The sequence below is a fragment of the Prosopis cineraria genome, unplaced genomic scaffold (assembly GCF_029017545.1).
Source record: "Prosopis cineraria cultivar Desert tree isolate PC_DT_omini unplaced genomic scaffold, ASM2901754v1 PC8, whole genome shotgun sequence".
Taxonomy (NCBI): domain Eukaryota; kingdom Viridiplantae; phylum Streptophyta; class Magnoliopsida; order Fabales; family Fabaceae; genus Prosopis; species Prosopis cineraria.
In genome coordinates this window covers 2,216,842-2,240,139 of record NW_026555339.1, presented here as the reverse complement: position 1 = coordinate 2,240,139, position 23,298 = coordinate 2,216,842, and the positions used below count along the sequence as shown (strand labels likewise).

At 34.3% G+C, this 23,298-nt stretch overlaps 2 protein-coding genes and 1 non-coding gene across 3 annotated transcripts; 1 reads left to right on the top strand and 2 right to left on the bottom strand.

Moving 5' to 3' along the window:
• Positions 1–3,729: 3,729 nt before the first annotated feature.
• On the bottom strand, positions 3,730–3,813 carry LOC129319127 (small nucleolar RNA R16). The gene has a single exon (XR_008595438.1). It is a non-coding gene; the product is annotated as a small nucleolar RNA R16 (small nucleolar RNA).
• A 2,239-nt stretch (positions 3,814–6,052) lies between these two features.
• On the bottom strand, positions 6,053–8,537 carry LOC129318646 (uncharacterized). Its single transcript, XM_054963530.1, has 3 exons — positions 7,819–8,537; positions 6,850–7,188; positions 6,053–6,713 (listed from the first exon to the last, which is right to left on the bottom strand). Exons 1-3 carry the CDS (start codon positions 8,104–8,106, stop codon positions 6,225–6,227), a joined length of 1,116 nt encoding a protein of 371 aa, XP_054819505.1. The 5' UTR covers positions 8,107–8,537; the 3' UTR covers positions 6,053–6,224.
• Positions 8,538–10,395: 1,858 nt separating this feature from the next.
• LOC129317132 (outer envelope pore protein 24, chloroplastic-like) lies at positions 10,396–13,825 on the top strand. Its single transcript, XM_054961488.1, has 3 exons — positions 10,396–10,703; positions 11,020–11,379; positions 13,532–13,825. The coding sequence occupies exons 1-3, from the start codon at positions 10,503–10,505 to the stop codon at positions 13,610–13,612; spliced, it is 642 nt and encodes a 213-aa protein (XP_054817463.1). The 5' UTR covers positions 10,396–10,502; the 3' UTR covers positions 13,613–13,825.
• Positions 13,826–23,298: the final 9,473 nt, after the last annotated feature.

Here is a 23,298-nt window from a genome sequence, read left to right as displayed (position 1 = left end):
TGGACCCAATGAGTGGCGTGTCGCTTGGTCCAACTCACCTTTGGCCGGGTGATTTGGCGTCCGAGCATGGCGAAAGGAGGATATAAGGTGCAGTCATGTAAATTAAATACTTGTTCGGTTTGTTTGAAAATATTGTTCGGTTAAATGTTTTGTGTGCCCACTTAGCAATCGCATGATTAGTTACATCCGCATGCATCATTACATATTAATTTTTGGTTACTGGGACTTTTAAGTCTCATTCCCCGTGGTTAATATTTTTACAGGAGCGAGTCCGGCCGAGAAAGCACCAGAGGTGTAACTATGGTGTATGAAACACCATCTTTTACGTTGCCTCTTATTTTGAATTATACAATGTATCTTGTGCCAACTTAGGACATATCTTCTTTGTGAAGCATGTAAACTCTAATCCTTTTTATTAAAAGTATTTATTTGACCAAGAGGATTATGTTTGTCTCTCTTGATTCATGACCTAATTTAAATATCATGCCATGAGGATCCTGACTGTCCCTCATGGTTCTAATTGCTTTTTTGAGATATTTTAAGACCTGTGGTATATTGTCTTGGATGTATCATGGTAAGAAAATTTTCTACCATGATAATGGTTTTAATAATTTGCGAAAAATCGGTTTGTATTTTTGAGGGTGTTACACAATGCTTCTAAATGTGGACAGTCATGTGTGGTTATCGGCTTCACGCTGCTGGAATATATCTTTTCTTGAGCAGTAAACTTGTAACATTCGTTCACAAAATTGTACACATTGTCATGAACTAGCTTGATTGCTGCACAAGATATTCCACTCATTTATCATGCTAAACAAGAGCATGTATGTGCTATAAGATCTATAAGTGTGCTTGCATCAACATTGACTGTGAATTTTAATTGGATCATATTGCTTTCATTCCTTATAATTGATGATACCATTCTTGTCAACTCTTCATATTTTGTCCCTTCCTTTATTGTTCTTATTCTAACACTCCCCCCAACATATTGTATACTTTCTTGGTCATCATTTTGAAAATGCCCCCTATATGGAAAAAAACATAATATATGTTCTCCAGAAGAACTTGTCATCTTACAGGTCAACCTGCACCACACACAGTGTATTGACAACTAGAAAAGGTGTATTGACAACACATTTATCCACTATTGACAAGACGCAGTGTTGTTTAAAAGCAGAAATTTTTCAACAAAATAAGCTTACTTCAGATGCTTGTGAATAATATATAAAATGTCCTGTATGAAAAAACATCACATAATACATGTTTTTCAGTAGTACTTGCATTCTTACTGGTTAGCCTACACAGTATAATGTATTGACAACTATTTATACCATATTGACAACACAACAAAATACTATTGACAACATGTAAAGATATTCATATCAAATATTTGTCAACGGAACAGTGTTGCGCTAGATTATTCCATATATCAGCTATGCAAATTAAATGATCGCAGGTTTACCCAGAAAGTATTATCCTACCCTTAAACAATAATGAAATCATTAACGTACAAGAAATCGTTTGCCCAACTAACAATGGATATACTACTGTTAATCGGTAATTTACGTAATCATTTACGGCCAACAATTGTTTACTTAAAAAATTTATTTTCTGTCGATGAAATGCTACTGTTGCAGAGAAACACTCCTAACTCACTTAGATGAAGACAAGGGCTGTAATCATGGATGTGAGGAAGTGAAGATGATCCTACCGTGATCAACAATCATGGATATTCAGCAACTTTCACCATTGCTGATCATGGGTTTTGTGAGACGCGCGCGCAAGCAAATCTTCTTTTCAATGCTAGAGGGCAAATGGGTAATTTTACATTCAGACTTATTTACTCTTAAATCCCTAGGAACCTGACAGATATTTCTTAAATTTATGGGACTTCAACGTATTTTAAGTGCTTCCATGAAATGATGAAACTTTAGACTAATTTTCCCAAGAAACAAGTCAACTACAGATCAAACTAAACTATTTCTCTCCCTCCTTATAAATGGAAAATCGGTACAGACAAAACATTCCAATTCCAAATTTCCCTGCAAAAACATTCACTGACAATACAAATTGAAAGAGAAACTAGATACAATGTTCACTTCATAATTGGGGAGAGGAGTAATAGGTGAGTGCAGAGAACCGAAGTCCGAGGGCTATACAGGTACTTAAACCACAAAATTAGGGCAGCCCTTCAATTGGGCATGAGTTCAGTCCAGTTGAAAACAAATCAATGGTAGAATGCCGAATCTGCGGAGCAAATTGTAGCGGCCAAATTAGCATTACATACAATCAAAAGACATGGAAACACAGGTGACGGAACTTATCAGGCAAGACAGAATTCTAGCCATAATACAACTGCACTTTTTGATGTGCCCCAAAGACTGTATTCAGGCTTTGATGGAGGATAAGGCAAATAGTGCCTAAACTCCTGGTTTTTCTTCTTGTTCATCTTTTCTCAAGCTCTAGATTGCCTTTTCATTCCCCGGAAAAAAAAATTAAAAGAACTAATCAGGCAATTATCAGCAGTAGGAAACATTGATCTGTCTTCATGTCGGTGAGCATCTGGCCAGGCATTGTCTAAACCACAAAGCGGTCGTTGATTGTTTCAGGAAATGCCGATGAGCATCTACAACCACGTTGAAGACGTCGAAATGAATGAATCACACGTTTTAATACACGAGAAAGTCCCGGTCACATAGTTATATCACGCTTTATTTTCTTCCCTTTTTTTGTGGGAGCGGGTGGGGGTGGGGAACATGATACATCTAAACTAGAGCATATCTAAGATTATTTGAGTTTATGAGAAAATGGCAGGAAATAGTTATAATTGTTTCGCCATCCCGGTGTTATCTGCGTTTCTTCAATTTAGAATGAGACAACGAATAATTAAAGGGCAGTCATTCCAGTTCCATTCAATCCTTAATAATATCACAAAACAAAACCAAATTCAATGGGCCTATTCCATTTTATTCAATGATATCCTTGATTTAGCTATCAAGAATCTACATCGGTACCCAAAACCTCAACTAACATTATATGCTACCCCATTAAAAAAGGTAAAACTTCTTTGTAATTTAAAATGTAATCATTACTGTTTTTCAAAAGAGTAGAATAAATCATTTTATATTTATTTGAGCAAAATACCTTATTAAATAAAAATAAATATAACAAAATAGCATTAATTTAAAAGCAAATAATTACTTCGTTGGAAGCTAAAATTTGATTAAAAATGCCCATAGTACATAGTTATTTCAGGTAGACACAATAAGAGGCCCAAGCACGCAACGGTGTATTGATGATGCCGCTCAGAAGAAGCAAATAATCATAGAAAAGCATCATATGTCCAGACATATTTATACTACTTCATCACTGCAGGCTGACAATAGTCATGTGATCCAGATTCAGAATGCTTGGTTAACCGATGACTAAACATGTATAATACCATAAGATATCAAACTCTCCCAGAAGTGTCAAGTGAAAATAAAGTATAACAGTTTATCTTTACTAATCTCAGAGACATTCCAAACGTGGAAGTCGCAGACAATCAACATGGCATCAATTTCAGCCCGCCCGTCTGCATTACCTCATCATTGATTAAATCAAATTAAATTAAACTTGTAAAACCATATCCAGTTTCAAAGGACCTACAAAATAAAAGAGCTGAAATTTAAAAACGCCGGTTTTGGGGGGGGTGAATAGAAAGACTTTCAATCTTATAGCTGACAGAGGGAAGGCATCAGATAATAAGCGGAGTATTGAATCTTCATGCAAATCAGTGTGTAGGATAAGAAAATTTTAACATCATTTGCCATCCCTAAACAACAGCCCAGGTAGAACACCTAAACCACAAAAATGAACCACATCAAAAGGTAAATGAAAAAGTATCCAGGCTTCAAAAATTGAGAACATGAAAAGACCTAAACTACATCGATTTGGAAGGAGTAACGAGGTAAACAGAGAAACATGGCACGGATCTTTAACTCAATGGCATCAGAAAAACGAAATCGAGGTCAGCACAGCTTATCAGTATATCAATAAGCGGTTTAAAAGTAATCATCCCGTGCCATGTTATCTATGCAAATTGGAGGCAAAAGGGGGGAAGAGATAATTTAAAACCAGAAAATGCATGTTTCGGAAGGTCCATTTGACCCAAGGCAAGAATCAAAGCTATGCAATGGGCTGGTAAGCCAACCTTTCAATCTCTGCATCCGTTATAGCTCCATCGGCATTGAAACTCACACCCAGATGAAGCGGGTAAACAAATGCAACCGTAAGACAGATAACAATGAACAGACAGACCCGAAAAATTTATCAAAGCGCATCATGTATTCGCAAATAATCTCCAAAAACAAAAACGAAATTCATGGAGAAGTTCGTAATCCTGGTTTACTCAGGAATATAGATATATTTCCTGAAATTGTAGCGAAAACAGAAATCGAAATCAGAGCAGAGCACAACGATTGCACTAAAAACCGCAATGGAAAACTGCAAAGCTTAGAATGTCGATGCAGAAGCCATAACAGGCGAAATCTGGATCCTGGAGGCTCGACCTGAACATTTATATAGAGGGTTCCCACGCAAATTAGGGTTTATAGTGCCCCTTGCAGATATGGCCTTATGTGGACCCCTTCAGGCTGGTGCCGTTTTGTCAGGCATCCGGTTGTACTGTATATCTTTTTTTTTTTTTAATGAACGTTTTACCGAATATTAAAACTAGCAGAAATAATGATGATATTTTATTTCGATGATATTTTATCATTTTTTTTTCAGTTCTCTGGATGACTGGATCAAATAGTAACAATGAAAGAGTTGGGAAAAAAAGAAATAAACCCGGCCCCGTATTTGAGTAATACATATGTGCGTGTGAAAAAAAATGTGAAAATTTTATTATTCTGTTTGTATTTTACCTCGTGTGAAAACAAAAAATCATTTTGTCTCTTATATATATATATATATATATATAGAATAAATCAATTTTATCATGAATCTATTTTATTGGGTACAAAACTTAAGATACATCTTTTACCCAAAAAAACTTAAGATACATCATATTTTTCACGAGGGATATTTTAAATTATATATAATATTTTAAAATTTCATAACATGTGATTAAAATAAACAAGATAATTTTCATTAAAAAAAATAAAGAAGGTAAAAATTAAACTGCCTGGTTTTTTTTTTTTTTTTTTTGTGGGTGCGGAAACTACACTGCCTGTTGTTTGCCAAAGCCCGAATCTAATGCACACTGTGTGAGACTACTGAGTCCAATATACCCATATTCAGGAAATAGTTTTACACCAAAAAAAAAATCATATGGTAGTTTTCCCATTTCAATATACTTAATTTTTTTAGGAAAAACGTAACAGTTTTACACAATGTATGTGTAAAAGTATTTTAGTAATGATAAAATATTGTGAAATATAATAAGGAGTGACCTAAAGATGAAACCATTTAAATTAAAAATTAAAAATGAATAAAAATAAACTAGAATTAAAAATGAATAAGAGCATAAAACCTAAGTATAATGAGTTTGTCTACTGCTATGCATCTGTATAACTTGCAGATTAATATCAAAGAAATCAAGAAATCTAACAAAAAAAATGAAAAATTCGTACTTTTTATTAAAGAAATTAGTTTAACAAAAGAGTTTAGTTTTTCATAATATAATAAATTAAAGTTTGAATTTCCATTAATAAAGATTTTCACATTTAGTGACTAACTGTATTTTAAGCAAGATCATAGTTGTGCTCAACCCAAAAAATATTCATACTCCTTGGAAATCGAAAACGTGATTGGTCTCTAGAGAAATTGTCTCAATACTGCTCAATCATTCCCATCACATACACTTGAAGAAAACTGATTTATTTAACCACACCATTTTCACGACTTTCATTAAAACCAAAAAAAAAAAAACACATTTTTCCCTCTTGCATGTTAAAAATTAAAGTCTTGACTCTCGAAGAATATATGATAACCCTTCAAAAAAGCTGACCAAAATAAGGAAACAAAATGAAACACCAGGAATAAAACAATAACTATATAAAGGAAAAGGCGGCCAAAAACGTGTAGAAGAATTCCGTCTCAGAAATGTTCTGTGGACCTTTACTTTGTCTATGCACACACATTTTCTTACAGCTGTTGCTGGGAGAGTCAAGAAGCTGAGAAAATGAGAAAGGGAAAAGCAAAATCCTAATTAAGTCACTCCTACAAGTTGTTCTGAGGAATCATGATCCCTCGTGGAGATCAGAGGGAGGCAGAAAGCAATCATTGGACAACCCAGGAACGTTGAAACCAATCTCTTCAATCTTCCACGTCTCCTCGATTTTCCTCTTGTGATTATGTGACCCACCGTACCTGTGAAGCGTCGCCACCGTAGTCCCGCCATGGGCTATGTTAATGCCATCAACATACCTATAATCCTCCATCACAGACTCTATGTTTGTTTCCCAAAACACGAAGCCACTATTAGTTCCCTTGGGGGGCTTCATCCTCACCAGCTTGCTGTCCTCAAATTTGACAAGTAGCCCCGTTCGCTGGCTAAAGTATCCCCATATTGTGTGTCTCACGAATTCAGTATGGGGCGAGCTCTGTGCTTGCAGAATGTGCATCGACGTATCTAACTTAAGAGAGAAACATTCTTCATTTCCTATGGCTTTGTCTCCTACACATTCTGCGTCCAGGAACAAGTTGGCCGTGTACCTTGGATCCAACCCCTGGAAATAACAAGCATAGAGAATGAGAAAGAAGTCATATGATCAATATACAGGCATGAATTTAAAATAGCATAAGCACTGGTTGGAACTTAAAATTTAATGCCGAGTCCGTGCCTGTATATTAACTAGTTATTACCTGAAAGAACCAGCGAAGGGGTCTAGGAGGGCCTTTGTTTGCGTTAAAAGGTTGAGAAGACGACTGGTTCCAGGCTACCTTCCCGTCACTGCCGGCACTAACCTTGAAACCGGAAACGACTAATTCCAGAAACCACAAATCTGGGTTCTTTTGCCATAGTACAAAGCCCCCTACTTCAGGCCTACCTCTTGTGTGCACGCTATCTTCTCCCATCTGCATCTCAGACCCAAACATTCTCACTTGTCCCATTGCATACATACTTTTCAGAGCATTCAGAGCAGCTAGTCCTCCAGTAGCTGCTACGTATTGCTGTACTATGTATTTGGCGGTGGAATCCGCCTGTCATAGTTGTTATTAAAAAATATGACAAAGAAATTAGTAGAGGAAGTTATCATTTGTGTAAGATTCATGACAGACAAATTAAATTAAACTAACCCAAAACGACCCTCTTTGACTTTAATTAATAAGGGCATAAAGCATGGTTCTTGATAAAATCATCATCAATCAAGATAAGTTGAAGCTGACTAAGTGCAATATACCGAGGGGTTAATTAGCAGCGCATGTAATCCAGAATTCAGAACTCGCATTTATCTGATGGTAAGTCAGAATTTAGTGTCCCATAGTCTGATATACGTTGTCCCTAAATCAATCAATCCGCTTTCTACCCCAAAAAAAAAAAAAAAATCAATCAGTCCGCTACCATTGGATTTAAGCGGTTTTTTTGAGACTTTAGGTGTTTGTCTTTCTCTAAACTCATTCACGGAAGTTATATCCTTGGAATTATAGCCGCACAAAATTCACATAAAAAGGTCAAGTGATCACCTCGAGGGACCTGCATGGCGGTGGTCATGGTTATGAATGGCCGTAACAGATTATACGTAAAGGTTGTATGGTTTATAAAACAGCATCGCCGAACGATGAATAGATTTTGTGATTAAGACAATGAAGGAAAAGATTGGTGGTGCTTACGATGGAACAACCTCTGAGAGGCCGCGTTAATAAAGTCTGATCGGATTGAACTTGAACCGGAACAAGGGGAGAGCCAACAAGCTTAAGCAATGCCATGAATTCATTTCTTGAGGTAGAAGAGAGATGCGAATACCTATCAATGGGTTGAGCTTTCATGAGAGATCGCAGATTCTTCCAACGAGTGGATGTAGAGCCCCCCAAACATAGCAACATTTCTTCAGGGAATGGCACCTCCAACACTGTCTCCAATCCATCTTCGTTATCAAAATTAGGACAAAGTTTCCTCATCGGAAGTTGGAGGAGAAGAAAAATCTGCCAAGCCCTCCCTTTCAATTGAAAATATTGACAAAGGGAAGGACTCTGGGGAAAAAGGATTCCCTTCCTCTTTCTGGCAAAACCCTAAACACAAGATTTGGGGGCGACTTGCTCACAGAAACCCAAATTCTCAAAGAAGGGAAAGCAAAATGCGATGCTTCAGCCGAATATGCAGTTTTGCTCTGTAGATTTCACAAAAATGGTTGTGCACCCACATGTTTGTGTGTGTATTTCTTTTATTTCTCCACGTTTTCCAACGGGTGACGAGACGAGATTGCATTCCACAACATGGAATTGTGCTCGTCCTCGCTTGTGATTTTGCATTCCACGATAAGGACTTGGTGCAGCAACGACGTATTTTTAGTATGTGATACGTCTTGAAGTTTAAAACGAACTACCCAAATCTTCTCATCTCAAACATAGGGGATAATCACTGAGTGATAACAATACTTAATTAAAATCGCTGATCTTAGGCCGAAAGAAAAAAGCGTAATCATTCGATCACGTGCGACAATAAACCGCCTACCTAAATATAATTTAAAAAATTTAATTTAATATTAAAAATTTTATAACTTTTACAATCTGATGATGTAAATATACTTTGAATAGTAAAATTTAATATTAAATTCTTTTATAATTTTTATATATTTTTATTTTAATAAATATAATGTAAAAATTATTGAAACAATAATTTAAAATGGGCGAAGATCATCCATAAGTGATGAGCACAAGATGCGGTTCCCACCAAAACACCCTTTCTTCCCATTTCCTGTATCTCTTTTCCACCAACAGTGACCACAGAGCTATCTCTCCTTCTTCCCGCCTCATCCACCCCCAACATTCTTCTTCTTCTTCTTCCCGACACTTTCTTTCTTCTCTACTCACTGTCCCCACCGCTGCTCCTCCATCCACCCTCAATAGGTTAGATTTTAGTTTTGTGTCATATTCTGTCTTGAAAATTGTTGTGTCTCATTTGAGATGGGAACGGGATTGAGAAATTGCAGCAAAAGAGAGAGAATGAAATTGAAATAGAAGATATGGAAAAGTAAGGCTTAATCAACTAATCTCCTTGACAACATTCATGTTTGCAAATTCAAAGTAATTAAGCACACTATTCTTTATTTTTTTCCCAATAAAAATCTATTTGTTTTAAAGTATTATCATTCAACAATTAATTCAAGATATAAACTAATAAGAATTCTCAAAAATGCGACATAAAATATAATATCTTGTAAACTAAAAAATCAATATTTTACCTGAAATTATAAGTTGAAATACCATTGATATATAGAACTATTGGCTAAAATGAATCGTACAACGGGAGCAATAAAACTAGCATAACCACAATAAATAAATAAAACACAATAATTTCTTTTTAAATATTAAATTCTTTTAAAAATATCTAATATTTTTAAATAAAATGAATATAATATTTTTATAAAAATGTTATTTAGGCATTCAGGCCAAATCCAAGCCCAATCAAGGCGGGCTTGAATTTTTCAAACTTATTTATACTACTTGAATAAATCTAAACTTTAAAAATCATATAATTTTGTTAAACTTGGTTCTAAGTATTTTTGAACTGATTCAAGTCAACTCAAATTATTAACACGTTGAGGTGGTGAGATATATCTGCTATTATATTATTCCATGTTCTCTGCCTTCTACCACGAGTAACACTTTAGAAAATGTTAAAATAAAAAAATAAAGAGACAGGTCCTTTACAAGGGCTCAGTGTTGAAATAATGTAGGGGGATGTAGAAAAATGCTGACATCAGATTTAGTTTCGTGTCACAATGCTTGTTTTCTCGTTTATTTTTACTATAGCTTCTCAACATTACAGGAGAAGAAATTTTATCCGTTTTCACATCAATCTTGAAAAATAAAACGCGCGCGGTCGCGCGCATTTTTGGATATATCAACTGTTTTTTAAAAATTATATCAAGCTTCAAATGATTCTATTTCAAATTGAGTTACGTCATAATATATTGGTGTAAAACTCACCTGACATCAGTTTTTCATTCTAATACGACTCTAACTTGAAAATTTACTTTCGAAATCAGATATCAAACCACCTAAACCTGCTTGTCTCCTCGTCGCAATCTATTTCAGTCTCTCCTCTTTTTTTTTTTTCACAACAACTCAAATAAAAAAGTGTTAAGGCCCACCTGAGTCCACACTAACCAATGAAAGAGTTCATTTACGACCCAATAGCCCAATTTACAGGCTCATATACAACGGTTTCATTGACGAACCGTAGAAAACCCGCGCTCATAAAAAACGGGGTTTTTTTCATTTCATTTCGCGTTCGTTCTCCAACAATCGTCTCAACTCTCAATTCTCGTCTTCCCTTCGTTCCGTTGTTCCCGATGAAGGCGGCTTTGAAGGGTAAGTATGACTTAGACAAAAACGGCGGTGCCGCCGCAACCGTTGCCTTCAACGCCGGCGATGTCAAGCTTCGCACTTCGATAACAGAAGCTACCATCGTCAATGGACCCAGCTTAACCGGATTGGCTCTCGCCGTCGAGAAACCTGGCTTTTTTATAGTCGATTACAATGTTCCCAAAAAGGTAATTGCAAAATTCCACCAATTTCTATTTGCCTGCTATTTCCTGAGTTTATGCTTGTTTAGTCGTCGATTAATCCAGCCAAACAAATGCAGAATTTGATTTATATTATGCAAAGTGCGGCTGTCGAAACATCTGTTTTCGTTCCATATATTTAGATTTTTTTGCCAATTTTTGTGTGTGTGTGTGTGTGTGTAATTCGGTGTTTCTTGCTCTTACTTGGGTTGGTTTGCTTTTACATTCTCAAGTAACTTAGCTAGGATTAGGTTCTTTAGTTCCCTGCATCTTTCTACTATATCCCGTTCCCTTGGTGCCGCAGGACGTTCGATTTCAGTTCATGAACACCGTCAGGATTGCCGACAAGCCATTGAATTTGACTTACACACATAGCTGGGGCGATAACAGGACTGCTTTGGATGGAACATTAATAATCGATCCCGCTAATAAGTTCTCGGCTAACCACACGCTTGGTTCAGGAAATTGCAAGTTGAAGTACGCTTATGTTCATCAGGGGGTGACTACGTTCGAGCCATCCTATGATTTGGCTAAGAATTCATGGGATTTTGCAGTTTCACGGAGAGTTTACGGTGATGATTTGCTGAAGGCGTCATACCAGACATCAAGCAAACTATTGGGGCTAGAATGGTCGCGGAATTCAAAGCAGAGTGGGTGCTTCAAGGTGAACATTATTTTTCGTTTTTTTTTTTTTTGGGTTGCATCGCATTTATTTGTTTTCGTGAAAGAGAACAGTGAGGTAGCTTCATGCGTGCGTTGACCATAGATCATTAGTGCCTGTTTGTTTTTAACTTTTGCATTTATCTTTTTACGGTTGTGGGGATTTCGATGTTATTTTGTGAAACGCTCCAAATTGAAGTTTTTAGGAAAGCACTTTCGAAACATAAACCATATGGACCCTAATTATAATTCTGTTTTTGTTATTGTCTGGGGAATCAGTCCATTTAATTAGCCTTCATTTCCCGCAACACGCTGCAAGAATTTTGATCTTTTTCTGTTTGGTAAGAGTATATAGGATTTTAGAATTCGGACATGTCCTTTATGTTTATCACAGTGATATGTCCATGTAAATGGCGCCTTTTATTTTTAATAGGAAATGTACATAGTGCTTTTATTCACTTCCAGCCAATGGATTATGCAAAATAGATGTGCTATCTCTCTAATTTTGGCTAGAGATGAGAATCTTTGACAGACTGACTCTTGCATTCGCGAATTTACTAGAGCTGATGCATAAAGTCTCTTGCTTATTCAATGTCTTTCAAATTCTTGCTATTTGTTGCCAATTTAGAGTTTGCTATATTGACGTTATCAGTTTTGATAATTCAATCGCGTGTCTTCTCCAGCATCCATTCAAATAAATTGTCATATGATCTGAGCATACCCAGAAAATTGGTGGCTTTATAAATAATTTGAGCTTGAGTTGGATGCTGATTAAGGAGATTGTGAGTATGTGGTTGTTTGACCTAAGATCCAATGGCCTATGTAGAAAAGGATCTTTGACTTGCCTGAATTTTTCTTTTTGGTCTTTAGATAAGCTGTGGACTTTGCGACAGTAATTACTCGACTTGAATAGTGGCTGCTTGAAATAAAATGCAGTCCTTTGGCTAGGAATATAATTCCATGAGTAAAATAAAGCTAGTAGTATTTGAAGGATAATTTTGAAGAAGAACTGGAGAACGAAGATATTGGTAGTTTAGTAGAGCACAGATTCACTCTGTATTCTTGATGTATCTCTCACATTTTTCCTTCACGTGCAAGTTTAGCCCTCCAAAGTGCATCCTTAATCAGATCGCATGCATAAGTGCCTGTTTGGTTCGTGGAATCGGATGGAATATAATGGTAGGGAATGGAATGGAATGTAATGATGATTACATAAGTTTGTTTGGTTTGATATTAGGAATGATAAAAATAAATTTATTTTTTATATTTAATTAAATACAAATAAAAGTTAAAGAACAAAAAAGCCCTTGGAAGAAAACCCATTGTTCCTCGTATCTCCAGCAGCCTCTGCGGCAAAATGAGACTCATCACTGTTGCCCCTTCCTCTTTCCTCATTCATCTTCCTCATATGGCCAATTACTACAGGGAAAGAAAGGAACAAATCTGTAAAAAAGCAAGCAGATCTGGGGATGATTGAAAGAAGATGAACAAGCGACTGAAGCTTGGAGTGCGAATGATCAAAAAAGACAAATGAACAGGCCTGAGATTGTGGTTTTGATTAAGATCCACAGTTCTGGTTGACAAGTGTTGCTGTCAAAGGAGTTTTGTGAGTGTTGTCGATGGAGGAGTTGGTTTGTGGAGGGCATCGTCGTCATAGGAGTTGGTCCATGGAGGAGTGTTGCCGGTGGAGTTGGTCCATGGAGAAGTCAGGAGGAAGAAGGGCTTGTGTGTAAATTGCCATCATGTAATCCGGATTACATAGGTCTGGCAATGTAATCCCAATTACAGTATATGATGTAATCTGGAACCCATCATGTAATGGCCTTTCCTTTACTTTTTCCAGCCAAACACCCTGAATCAGGTAAATGCATCAGGATTACATGCAAGGAATCTAACCAAACAGGCTATAAGACTTTCATGGGATGGTTTTAGTGCTGGGATTGAGGCATAATGAGTTCTTAGCCTATGTCATGATATTAATTGACATGATTTCATGAAGTTGGAACAATACTAGGGGGACTCTTGGTTTGTGTGTTTGTGTTTCATCCTTGTTGATTTTACGTGTTTCTTGTTTCGAAGTAAGTTCTTCTTATATCTTCTTTTGTTTCTCATGGAGAGTGAACAAGATTTTCTTACTGAAGGCTCTCAATTTTCAGATTGCAGCATCCCTTAACTTGGCTGAGGAGTTGAAAGTTCCGAAACTTAGCGCTGAAACCACTTGGAATTTCGAGATGTAGTAGCGTGCTTCCATCATCTCCCCTTAATTTAGATCTGATGTCTTCCGGCATATTTTGCCTTTCGATTGATACTCTACTTCAATTTGAAGTGTGACCTGGTCACATTGCAATAACTGCTGAATTTATTGTCAGATGTTTGATTCTTGAACGGTCATAGTGTTGTCGGCACATTGCAAAAAGCATTTTTATTATAAAAGTTGACATTTGAATTGAGCAGCCTTGTTATTTTTCTGATCATGCATGAAGGTGCTATGGTTATTTTTCAGGCGCGTAAAGAAGGGGAGGGGAAAAAAACTCCGTTGTGATTATAGAACCCATGAAAGAAAAAAACCATAGTATCAAATATTTAAACTGTACTCCCTTGTTAAAATATGTAAAACATTTTTATTCGAATGTCACTTTTAATGAAATAGTTATTTATTTTTAAAATAATTTTATTTTTTTATATTTAGTTCTATCTAATAAGGTGTTTTACTTTAAAATAAATATAAAATAATGTATTCAATTGAAGAATTTTTTTAAAAAATAATGATTGCACTTTAAAAAATAAAAAGTATTTTATATTTTTTATATTAAATTTTTAAAAAATATATTATATTTTTTAATGAAAAAATACAATTTAAATATTTGATTCTATGGTTAAATATGATAAGAGTCACAAGGAACAAAAAGACAAGGATGGTAAAACATGTAAAAGTGTACTTGAAAATTTTATATTGTATCAGTCGCCCGTCAGTTTGCCCATTCGCTTATATGCGAGCATGCTGATTAGACAAATACTATTCTTTTTCTTTATCAGGTAACGTGGATATTGATGGAGTTGGAAGAAGCATTTTATATTACATATTTATGATTCTGCTGTAAAATGAGCCCGCTATCAATTTCGTTGCATTTTCCCATCCCAAAGGCCAACATATACATGTCTATTTTAAACTTCGAAGGTTGCGCGTGTGGTTCACCTGGTTCCACTTGAAAGAACAAATTATGGGCGAACAATTTTAAATTCAAAGTTCAACATTAGTGAAATTCTACCTCCCGCTCCCGCCCTCTGATGAATTTTGCTCAAAGCTACTGGCCGTTGTGATTTATCACATAAAAATGAATTTGATTTTTTTTTAATGAAAAAAGTTTATGAGAGTTGGATCTTGAGATTTACAAAAGCCAGCATATATTTCCAAGCTCAAATACATTTATAGAGTACTTACAAACCACCAATAAGTAAAGTTCTCATATCAATAATGAAATTTAAATCTAAAATCATAAAAGCGATGGCTTAAATACTTAATAATTAAATCAACTTTTGTTAGTTCATTTAAAAGCTTTGAAATTGACAATTAAGGGATTTTGAAGTAGTATTGTGTTGAAGATGTGGGCAAGGCGGGAAGCAAATCCCCTCAATGTCCCTTCCCCCTCAGCGGCACTTTTGTTTTTTTTTTTTTACCTCATCTTTTCATTTTATCTCTATTCTTACTTGATTAAATAAGACCTAAACTAATGAATCCTAATATGTGAGACTGTTATTATCAATGATGGCTTCATAGATATCTTAAAAATATTTTTGTTATATTTATCTAACGATCCTAAGACTTAAATTTGAAGTTATGAAATAAGTTAATTTAATTCTCTTAATCAGTTTAATCAAGTATCACTTGATAAAATAAACAAATAATTTTAAATTATTAAAAATTTAACTTGCATAATGTATAACTACAACGAATTAATTAAATAAAAAATTAATTTGTAAAAAAAATTAATGATGGCATGCAATTGTGAATTGTGTGGGTCAAATTTTAATAATTTAAATTTAGACCACTCATTTTATTGTTTAAGGGTGCAGATAAAACAAGGAGAGGAAAGGAAGGAGGAGGATTACGAGAGGGTCCAGACCTGGGTAAGGAGGCATGGAATTGTCTTGTGGTTTTAATTAATTAATTGATAATTGATAATTAATAATGGACAGTGGATTAATGTGAGTGTTGCCTAAACACTACATCTAAATATGAAATCATGCTCAGATTTCCCAACCTCTTTGCCCTCGACACCTTTAATATATTTATACACCTTGCCCACTCTAGAGTGCTCGCTCCATTTTCCGCATATCAGGCGACACCTTTGACTTTCTCTTCAACACATTGCCTCTGCATTACAAAAAGCACTGTGTCTTGTTTAGAACTCGTCATTCTCATGTTCCCCTTCCTCCACTACAGTCTTTTTATCCACTTTCTTTCAGCTAAGGTAGACCCCGGGTGCGATGAAATCACGGTAAATTGTAAAGGGTAATAATTTGTGCTCAGAACATTAATAACGTCATCATTATCTGGCCACTTGATATTAGTTCGGATAATAAAAATAGGATTATATATTAACGGTATCTACTGATCACATTTCTTTATGCAACAAAAAAGTACACGCTAAATTATATCGCTATGAATTTTATTAACATGAAATCAGGGACTCCTAATAATAATAAATTATAAAAATTAGTTATATGGAAATAGATATCTTGGTAACAGATATGCTGAAAATCACATAATAAGTATGAGCCTTTGTTTATAATTATTTATTCCCAATCAAATATAATTCATCTCTAAGTTTTAATAGAGAGCTCTTTGTATAGTGCGTGGAATAATTTGTCGAGCGATGTATACTTATTAGTGATAAATAGATAGGGTTGTTTTGCCCGTGCATTCACAACTGCAACAAATATTGGATTTACGTTGTAATATTTGGCATGAAATTTACATCGTAGAAAAGAATGTGTATTATGAGCTTGTTTTGAAAATATTTTAAATAATTTAATGCTATGTTTGGATACATAGTGATTTAGATTTAGATTTGGGCAAAATTTATTATTTGGATAATTAACAATCTCTTTGTAATTTGAAATCCTTTTTAAATTTCTATTATTTTAAGTTTCACCTCAATCTCTTTCTAATTTGACAGCCCCGTCAATGGCATTGAACAAGACTAGATTGATAGTAGCAACAAGAACTAAACCGTCACCACCACTGACTAGTACCAAGCCATCACCATTAATTGGGATCGGACGATAGACTTCCATTAGGGCTAAACCGCTAGCATCACTCGGGACAGGATGGTCAACTTCTATTGACACCAAATGTCCGACGACTACCAAGACAACGTGACTACCTTTCACCAAGATTGGACCACTGAAGCTAACTGGGATAAGATCATAGGCACCGACCATGATAGGACTGCCAGAGCTAACCTAGAGTGGATAGTCGCCTTCGATTGGAATCAGATTGTCGAATCCTATTATGATCAGGACTGGACTGGTGACCTCAACTAAGACAAGATCACCAGCACCTACTGGGATAGGACTATGATAAATGATAATTTTATATATTTTTATCCTTTAGTTGTACTCTTGATCTATATGCTTGTATTAGATATTATTTGATTTTATTAGCTAATCTTTTTCTTTTGAATTTTAACTAACTAAATCTTTAATTTTAAAATATAAATAATATCTTTAATATTGATAATGATTACTCATGTTTCATTTTTGGTGTGGCTAACATAAAGCAGTTGTTAGGTTGTGGGTTAAGAGAAATTTTAATTAATCTAAAACTTAATTTCTTGTTTAATTCTTGAATAATAATTTGATAAATATATAATAAAACTAAATAATAAAGTTAAATAAAACTAATTTAATTTATGGACGAAGAAGATTAAGTTTAGATGATTAGGTTGTGATTGATTGTGCTGCTTGTTCTTAGTAATTTTCTTAGTTAAACTTTATTTATTTATTTAATTTTAATTTAGTTGTTTTAAATTAATGTCATCATAAAAAATCCCCCGATTATTTAGTTTTTCATAATTCTAATTCAAATAGTTAATCCATTGACTCTTAGGAAGACGATCTAGGTTGTGCTTTGTTAGAAAATCTAGTTTTATTAATTTTGGTGCCAACCTGGACCGGAGTGCAAGCAATAACTTGGACTGAATGACTAACTTCTACCAAGACTAGACTACTGACACTGATTGATCTTTTGTCTTAAACCTATCTAATTTCGATTGGCACCGGTAGTCTTGTCCTAGTCAACACCGGCCATCATGTCCCAATCAATGTTAGCGCTCCTGTCTCAGTTGGTTTCGGTGGTCTGATCTAAGTGGAAGTCAGTTGTTTAGTCTTAATCATTGCCTGCACTTTCGTCCCAGTAGATGTCAGAGGTCCAATCTCGATAGAAGTCGGCCATTCGATCTAAGTCTTTGCCTGCACTCTAGTCCTATTAGCACTGACAATCCTGTCATTATTGACGCCGGTTGTCAGGCCTTAGTTGATGTCGACAGTTCAATCTTGGTGGAGGTCAATCGTTCGATCTTAGTCATTGCGAGCAATACGATCTCAAAGGAAGTCTATTGTTCAATTTTGGGTTGGCGATCTGGTTTCAATGGAAGTCGACCTTCCAAACTATTGACTTTGACTAGGACCAAATTGTAGACATATCCAAGGTTTTTTTTAAATTCACATATTGAATTTAAAATTTAAAATTTTACTTAAAATTCAAACACAAGATTTTAATATTATAATTTAAAATTTTTTATATTATTAAAATAAAAAAATTAAAATTTATAAATTTTAGATGTGAGATTTTAAATTTAAATTTTTAAACTAAATTCACCCATCCAATTGTGATTTAAATTTATTATAGACAAGTACTTTAGATATTGTCAAAGAGGCAAGAAAGAAAACAAAAGAAGTTGACAAGACGTTTTATCTAAAGTAACAAAGACAATCATGTTAATCTTGCAAGATATAGAGAAACCAAATACCCACGTCTAGAAGATAGCTTAATGATCGTACTCAATATTAATATAAAGGGATTAACGAATCTTGCCTTCTTCCTAGACATAACAATCCAAAATTGCCGGACCAATCCAACTGCAAAACTAGTATACTCTCACGATGTCATGTTATTTATATATTTTCACAATTAAAATAGCGTACAGAGAAACCAACATGAGAAATAAATCCTTTTGTCTTTTTAAAGAAAGGGAATTATTTTGGTAGGCTATGCCAATTGAGGGCTTGATTTATTTGATTTGGACTTTTTCTTCCTATATGAACTAACGATTGAAAAGATATTATGAAAATGTGTGGTGATAGCATGTCAAGTGGGAATGTAACAATAGATTGAAACTTAATCTCTTCGCGCTTTTCTGGTAATTTGCCAAGAGTGACGATCCACTGATGCATGATAAAAAGGTCCTTATTTATTTCCATAGTCCCATCAAAACTTAGAAGGGAATGACTGTTCAGGAAATGTTTATGCTAAATGAGTTTGAGAGTTTTGACGGAATTCAGAATGCACATTTCAATCCTACATCTCATGAACGAGCTTTTAACTACCTTTCAAAAAGTAGTTTGAAAATCTTGCCTTGAGTAAATAAGTGCTTGTTTGGTTTTTATTGACTAAAAATTAGTTTGTCAAAAATTTATTTGGCAAAAATTAATTTAATAAAAATCAGTTAACATCCTAGCATAATTTATACCAGGATATATTATCTTAAAAAATAATTTATTCCACTTCTAGTTTCAAAGGCTCCCCATATTGCTTCTACAAAAGCCACGTTCAATAGGTTGTAGGGAGTATACCTGCAAAGATCACAGTTGGGTTTGAGTTAAATTAAATGCCCAAATCACTTTTGAGGGCAATAGAAAGTGGGAAGTGAGAACAACAAATTTGCTAAATGAGTTTGGCCGAATGAATTTGAAAAAAATTATTCCTCACATATTTTATTTTAAACAAAATCTCACCATGATCAATCGCCGGAATTCTATAATTGGTGATTAGAGTTTTGGCCACCAGTTGCCAAGCTATCATTGTAATGCCTACATTGACATTATCAAACACTTAATCAAGTCATACAGTGGTAATTATGAGATATTAAACTCTTACTTTACCTTAATCATAGAAAATTTAAAATAAACATAAGGTTTTGAAAAAAGTAGAGGTTTCCAAAACCTTTCAAATATGGAGTTTGAGTGCAAACTAAAAGCATTTTTAAAATATAGGAAGCATGGAAGGACGCAGGGAAACAAAACATAAGAAAAGAGGGACGAAAAATTCATTTCTACACTTTTTGGCACATATTTCGCACCTTGTGGTCCATATGTTATGACATGTAGCATAGAGAGATTGATTATGCTTTTGTGCCATGTGTTGTGGCTTATGCAAACATGCCACAGTGCACAAGCCGTCAAAACAACAAAAAGTTATTATAACAGCTTTTTAAAGCGAACTTATAACATGAGCTATTTTCACATATAAAGTCTAATTGAGGCGATTCAAGCACCTACATGAAATTTATTCAATGATTCAGTAATGGCGTAAGTTTTGTTTTGATACAATTGGTCATTTAAAAATTAGACACTCAAATGCAACAAGTCAATTTTAAAAATGTTTTTCATGCATCCAACTACCCAAAACACAAAGCTCATGCCATTAACCTATTTTAAGCCTTAAACCAATTCTAAAATGATATTTTGCATTTGATTGAACAAATTATAAAGCAATAAAACATTAAAATTGTGATTTGGCCTTCCAATGCTCTAATTTCACGTCAAACCATGCATTTCATAACATGCACCTAATTTTGTTTATAAGCCAAATCATCCCAACAAGTAACACATGAACATCAAAGGCATACACTTGTAAACACATTTGGCTTATTCCCTTAATGTTGTACCCAACATATTCATTCATAAGGCTAAAATGCCCCTCCACACATACACATTGCAAGTGTGATGTCATTAATCATGCATTTATATAACTAAGTGCTTATACTAATATCTCAACCCTTATCCCATACATCCCACAAATACAACTCGAGCTAACATACCAAGATCACATCATACAAGCACTATTCAAAGCATATGAATTATCCTAGTTGGCAACCACACTTATATATAATCACTTATGGAATAACTCAAACAAAAAGGGCTTTACTAATGGGTAGACTAGCTACCATTGGCTTGGCTCTTTCCCTTATCTCCTCTCTACTTTTAAACTTGTAAAATTATAATCACGGGCGAGAAAGAGTCCTAATAACCAAAAAATATATTATTCATTAACAAGTAAAATTATAAACAAGTAGTAAAGCAGCATATTAAATCATATATTCATACCATACATACTATAAAACATACACACATACTACATGTATCTCATATGTGATTACCTTTCTATCTGAACCTCCGTCACTTCTTAGCTGAATTCACAGGCTACCATGCAAGATCAATCTCTCAATAGATTGACCTAGGATGGCCTTCAATGAAAGGACTATCTGACCAAAGGTGTTCTCAACTATTCCAAGACTATAGATTCCCTTATCCTCATAACTAGGGTGTTGTATACTCTAATCCCTTGAATACCTTTTAGCTGATGTAGAGTTACACCTATCGACCAAACACTTTTCAATAAATGCAGAGCCAATATCAGTTGCATCGGGAGTTCGAAGGTGTCAACACAACTATATAAATTTTTATTACTTCTTCAACTAGGGTGAACTCTAACCCTATAATCAATCATGCATTTACCAACATAATGTTATGCATTTTACTTGCTCAAGCATTTACAGTGTCATCTTTATTTAAATTAACAAATATATTTCAAAAATCACACCACTTAATTTTTAGCTTACATTTCAATCATGAAAATTTTTCCATTAAAATTTCTTTTTTGCCTACTCTATAAGTTTTAAAAGCATCAATATACATATATACATATATATACATTTCACAAATAACTTATAAATAATTTTACAAGCTAATAAATAATATGAACATTTCAATCATGGTCTAAAGTATGCTCCAATTGTTTCATTGACTATGGAGAAGTACCAAATTACAATAATATACAAGTTCAAGCACTGTATGTTAGTTTTCAACTTAACATGAATACTCTTTATCTAATTTCAACCAAATACAGCTCAATGATGTAAAAACTGGATCGGATCGGACTGTCCGACCGGTCCGACCGTCACCCGCTGAACAAAATGGTCCGGTTCAACCAATTGAACCAATCTGATATTTGACCTGAGTTGACCTGGATTTAACCGGCCGGTTTTGAGAGAACCAGCGTTGACCCGGAAATCGGACCCGGGTCAACCCGGTTCAAAGCCAAAAAAATTAAAAAAAAAAAGAAATTCAGGCTGAGTTGCTCAGATTCTCAATTTCTCTTCTCTAATCACTAATTCTCTTTTTTCTTCTCTTCTTTAATCTCTAATCTCTCTTTCATGGTGTAACACACCAAATTTTTTTTTAAATAATTTAACTCAACCATAGTTAGGTTACAGCCACCCAACACATTTTTATATCAATAAATTCGATATAAAATATTTTATAATTGGCTTCAACTCACACACTATAACATTTCAGATAAATTTTTACCTCCCACATGCCATTAGGCTAAATCACATTTGTCCATCCTTATACTCCCAACAAGTAAACTAAGCAATTTAGTCAATTTTCAACACAAGCCAGTTATTTGGTCTTATAATCATGCCATTTTAACCAATCCAAAGTAAACCAAATATTAAAATTACAGTCATCCAAATTGTACCAAAAATAGAAATAGTTTGAAAGGCATGATTACATTTATATATTCATATAATTGACAATAAACAAAAAAAAGCCCTAATATTGGCAATATAACACATTATAAATCATAAATTAAATACCCAAAAGAGACAGTGGATCTATACCACTAAGCCTCTGGGACTCCTCCACATGTCACTCGTGGCTCTTCTCCTGAAAATTGTTAACCACATAATGAGACTCAAAAGTCCCAGTAACCAAAGCCAATTTATGATAGTGTATACAAACAGTTAAGTGTGTGTTTACTAAGTGAGAATTAAAAAAATAATATAATTCCAATAAATATAAGAAATAATACAATACACACAAACAACCATCCTTATATCCCTCCATTAACCTCGAGCCGTAGCCCTCACTCGGTGCTAAATTACCCGGCCAAAGGTAGATTAGCCCGAGCCCTTACAAACCACCTATTGAGCTCCAATAGGGGCATACCACGTGGCACATAAATACAACAACAATAGCAAGTCTCCCAACACCTCCCACAATAATCAAACAAATTCATAATAATATTGCACAATTATACAATATTAAAAAAATTCATAATTTTCTCAATAATCACCCAATTAACATGAAGTAACACTAATCACAAATTAAAAGCATGGTTGCCTTGTGGCTTTTTCAATAAATTATTCCTTAAAATTTCTCTCTCACCACAATCTTCACCAGTAATACAATCTACAAATAACATATTATTTATAAATATTAGTTTCAATTTTTGAAACTAATAAAATAATTCTAATAATAGAATTAAAAATATAACATAATTTCTAATCTCAATCTTAATACAAATCTATAGTTAATACTATTAAGTATAATTTTTAACTCCTCTTTTAATTATCAATAAACATTAATAATCTAAAAATTAACTTCTAAACTAATTTCTATTATCAAAATTTTCTTTTTATTTTATAAATTCGCACCTAAAATACTCAAAAATTAAAAATTGAGTCTCTAGCTTAGAATCATAATCCTATAGCCATAATAATTCATTTCTCATCCCAAATAATCATCTAAACCTCAATAAATCAACATATATTTTCAGATCTAGTTTAGAATTTAA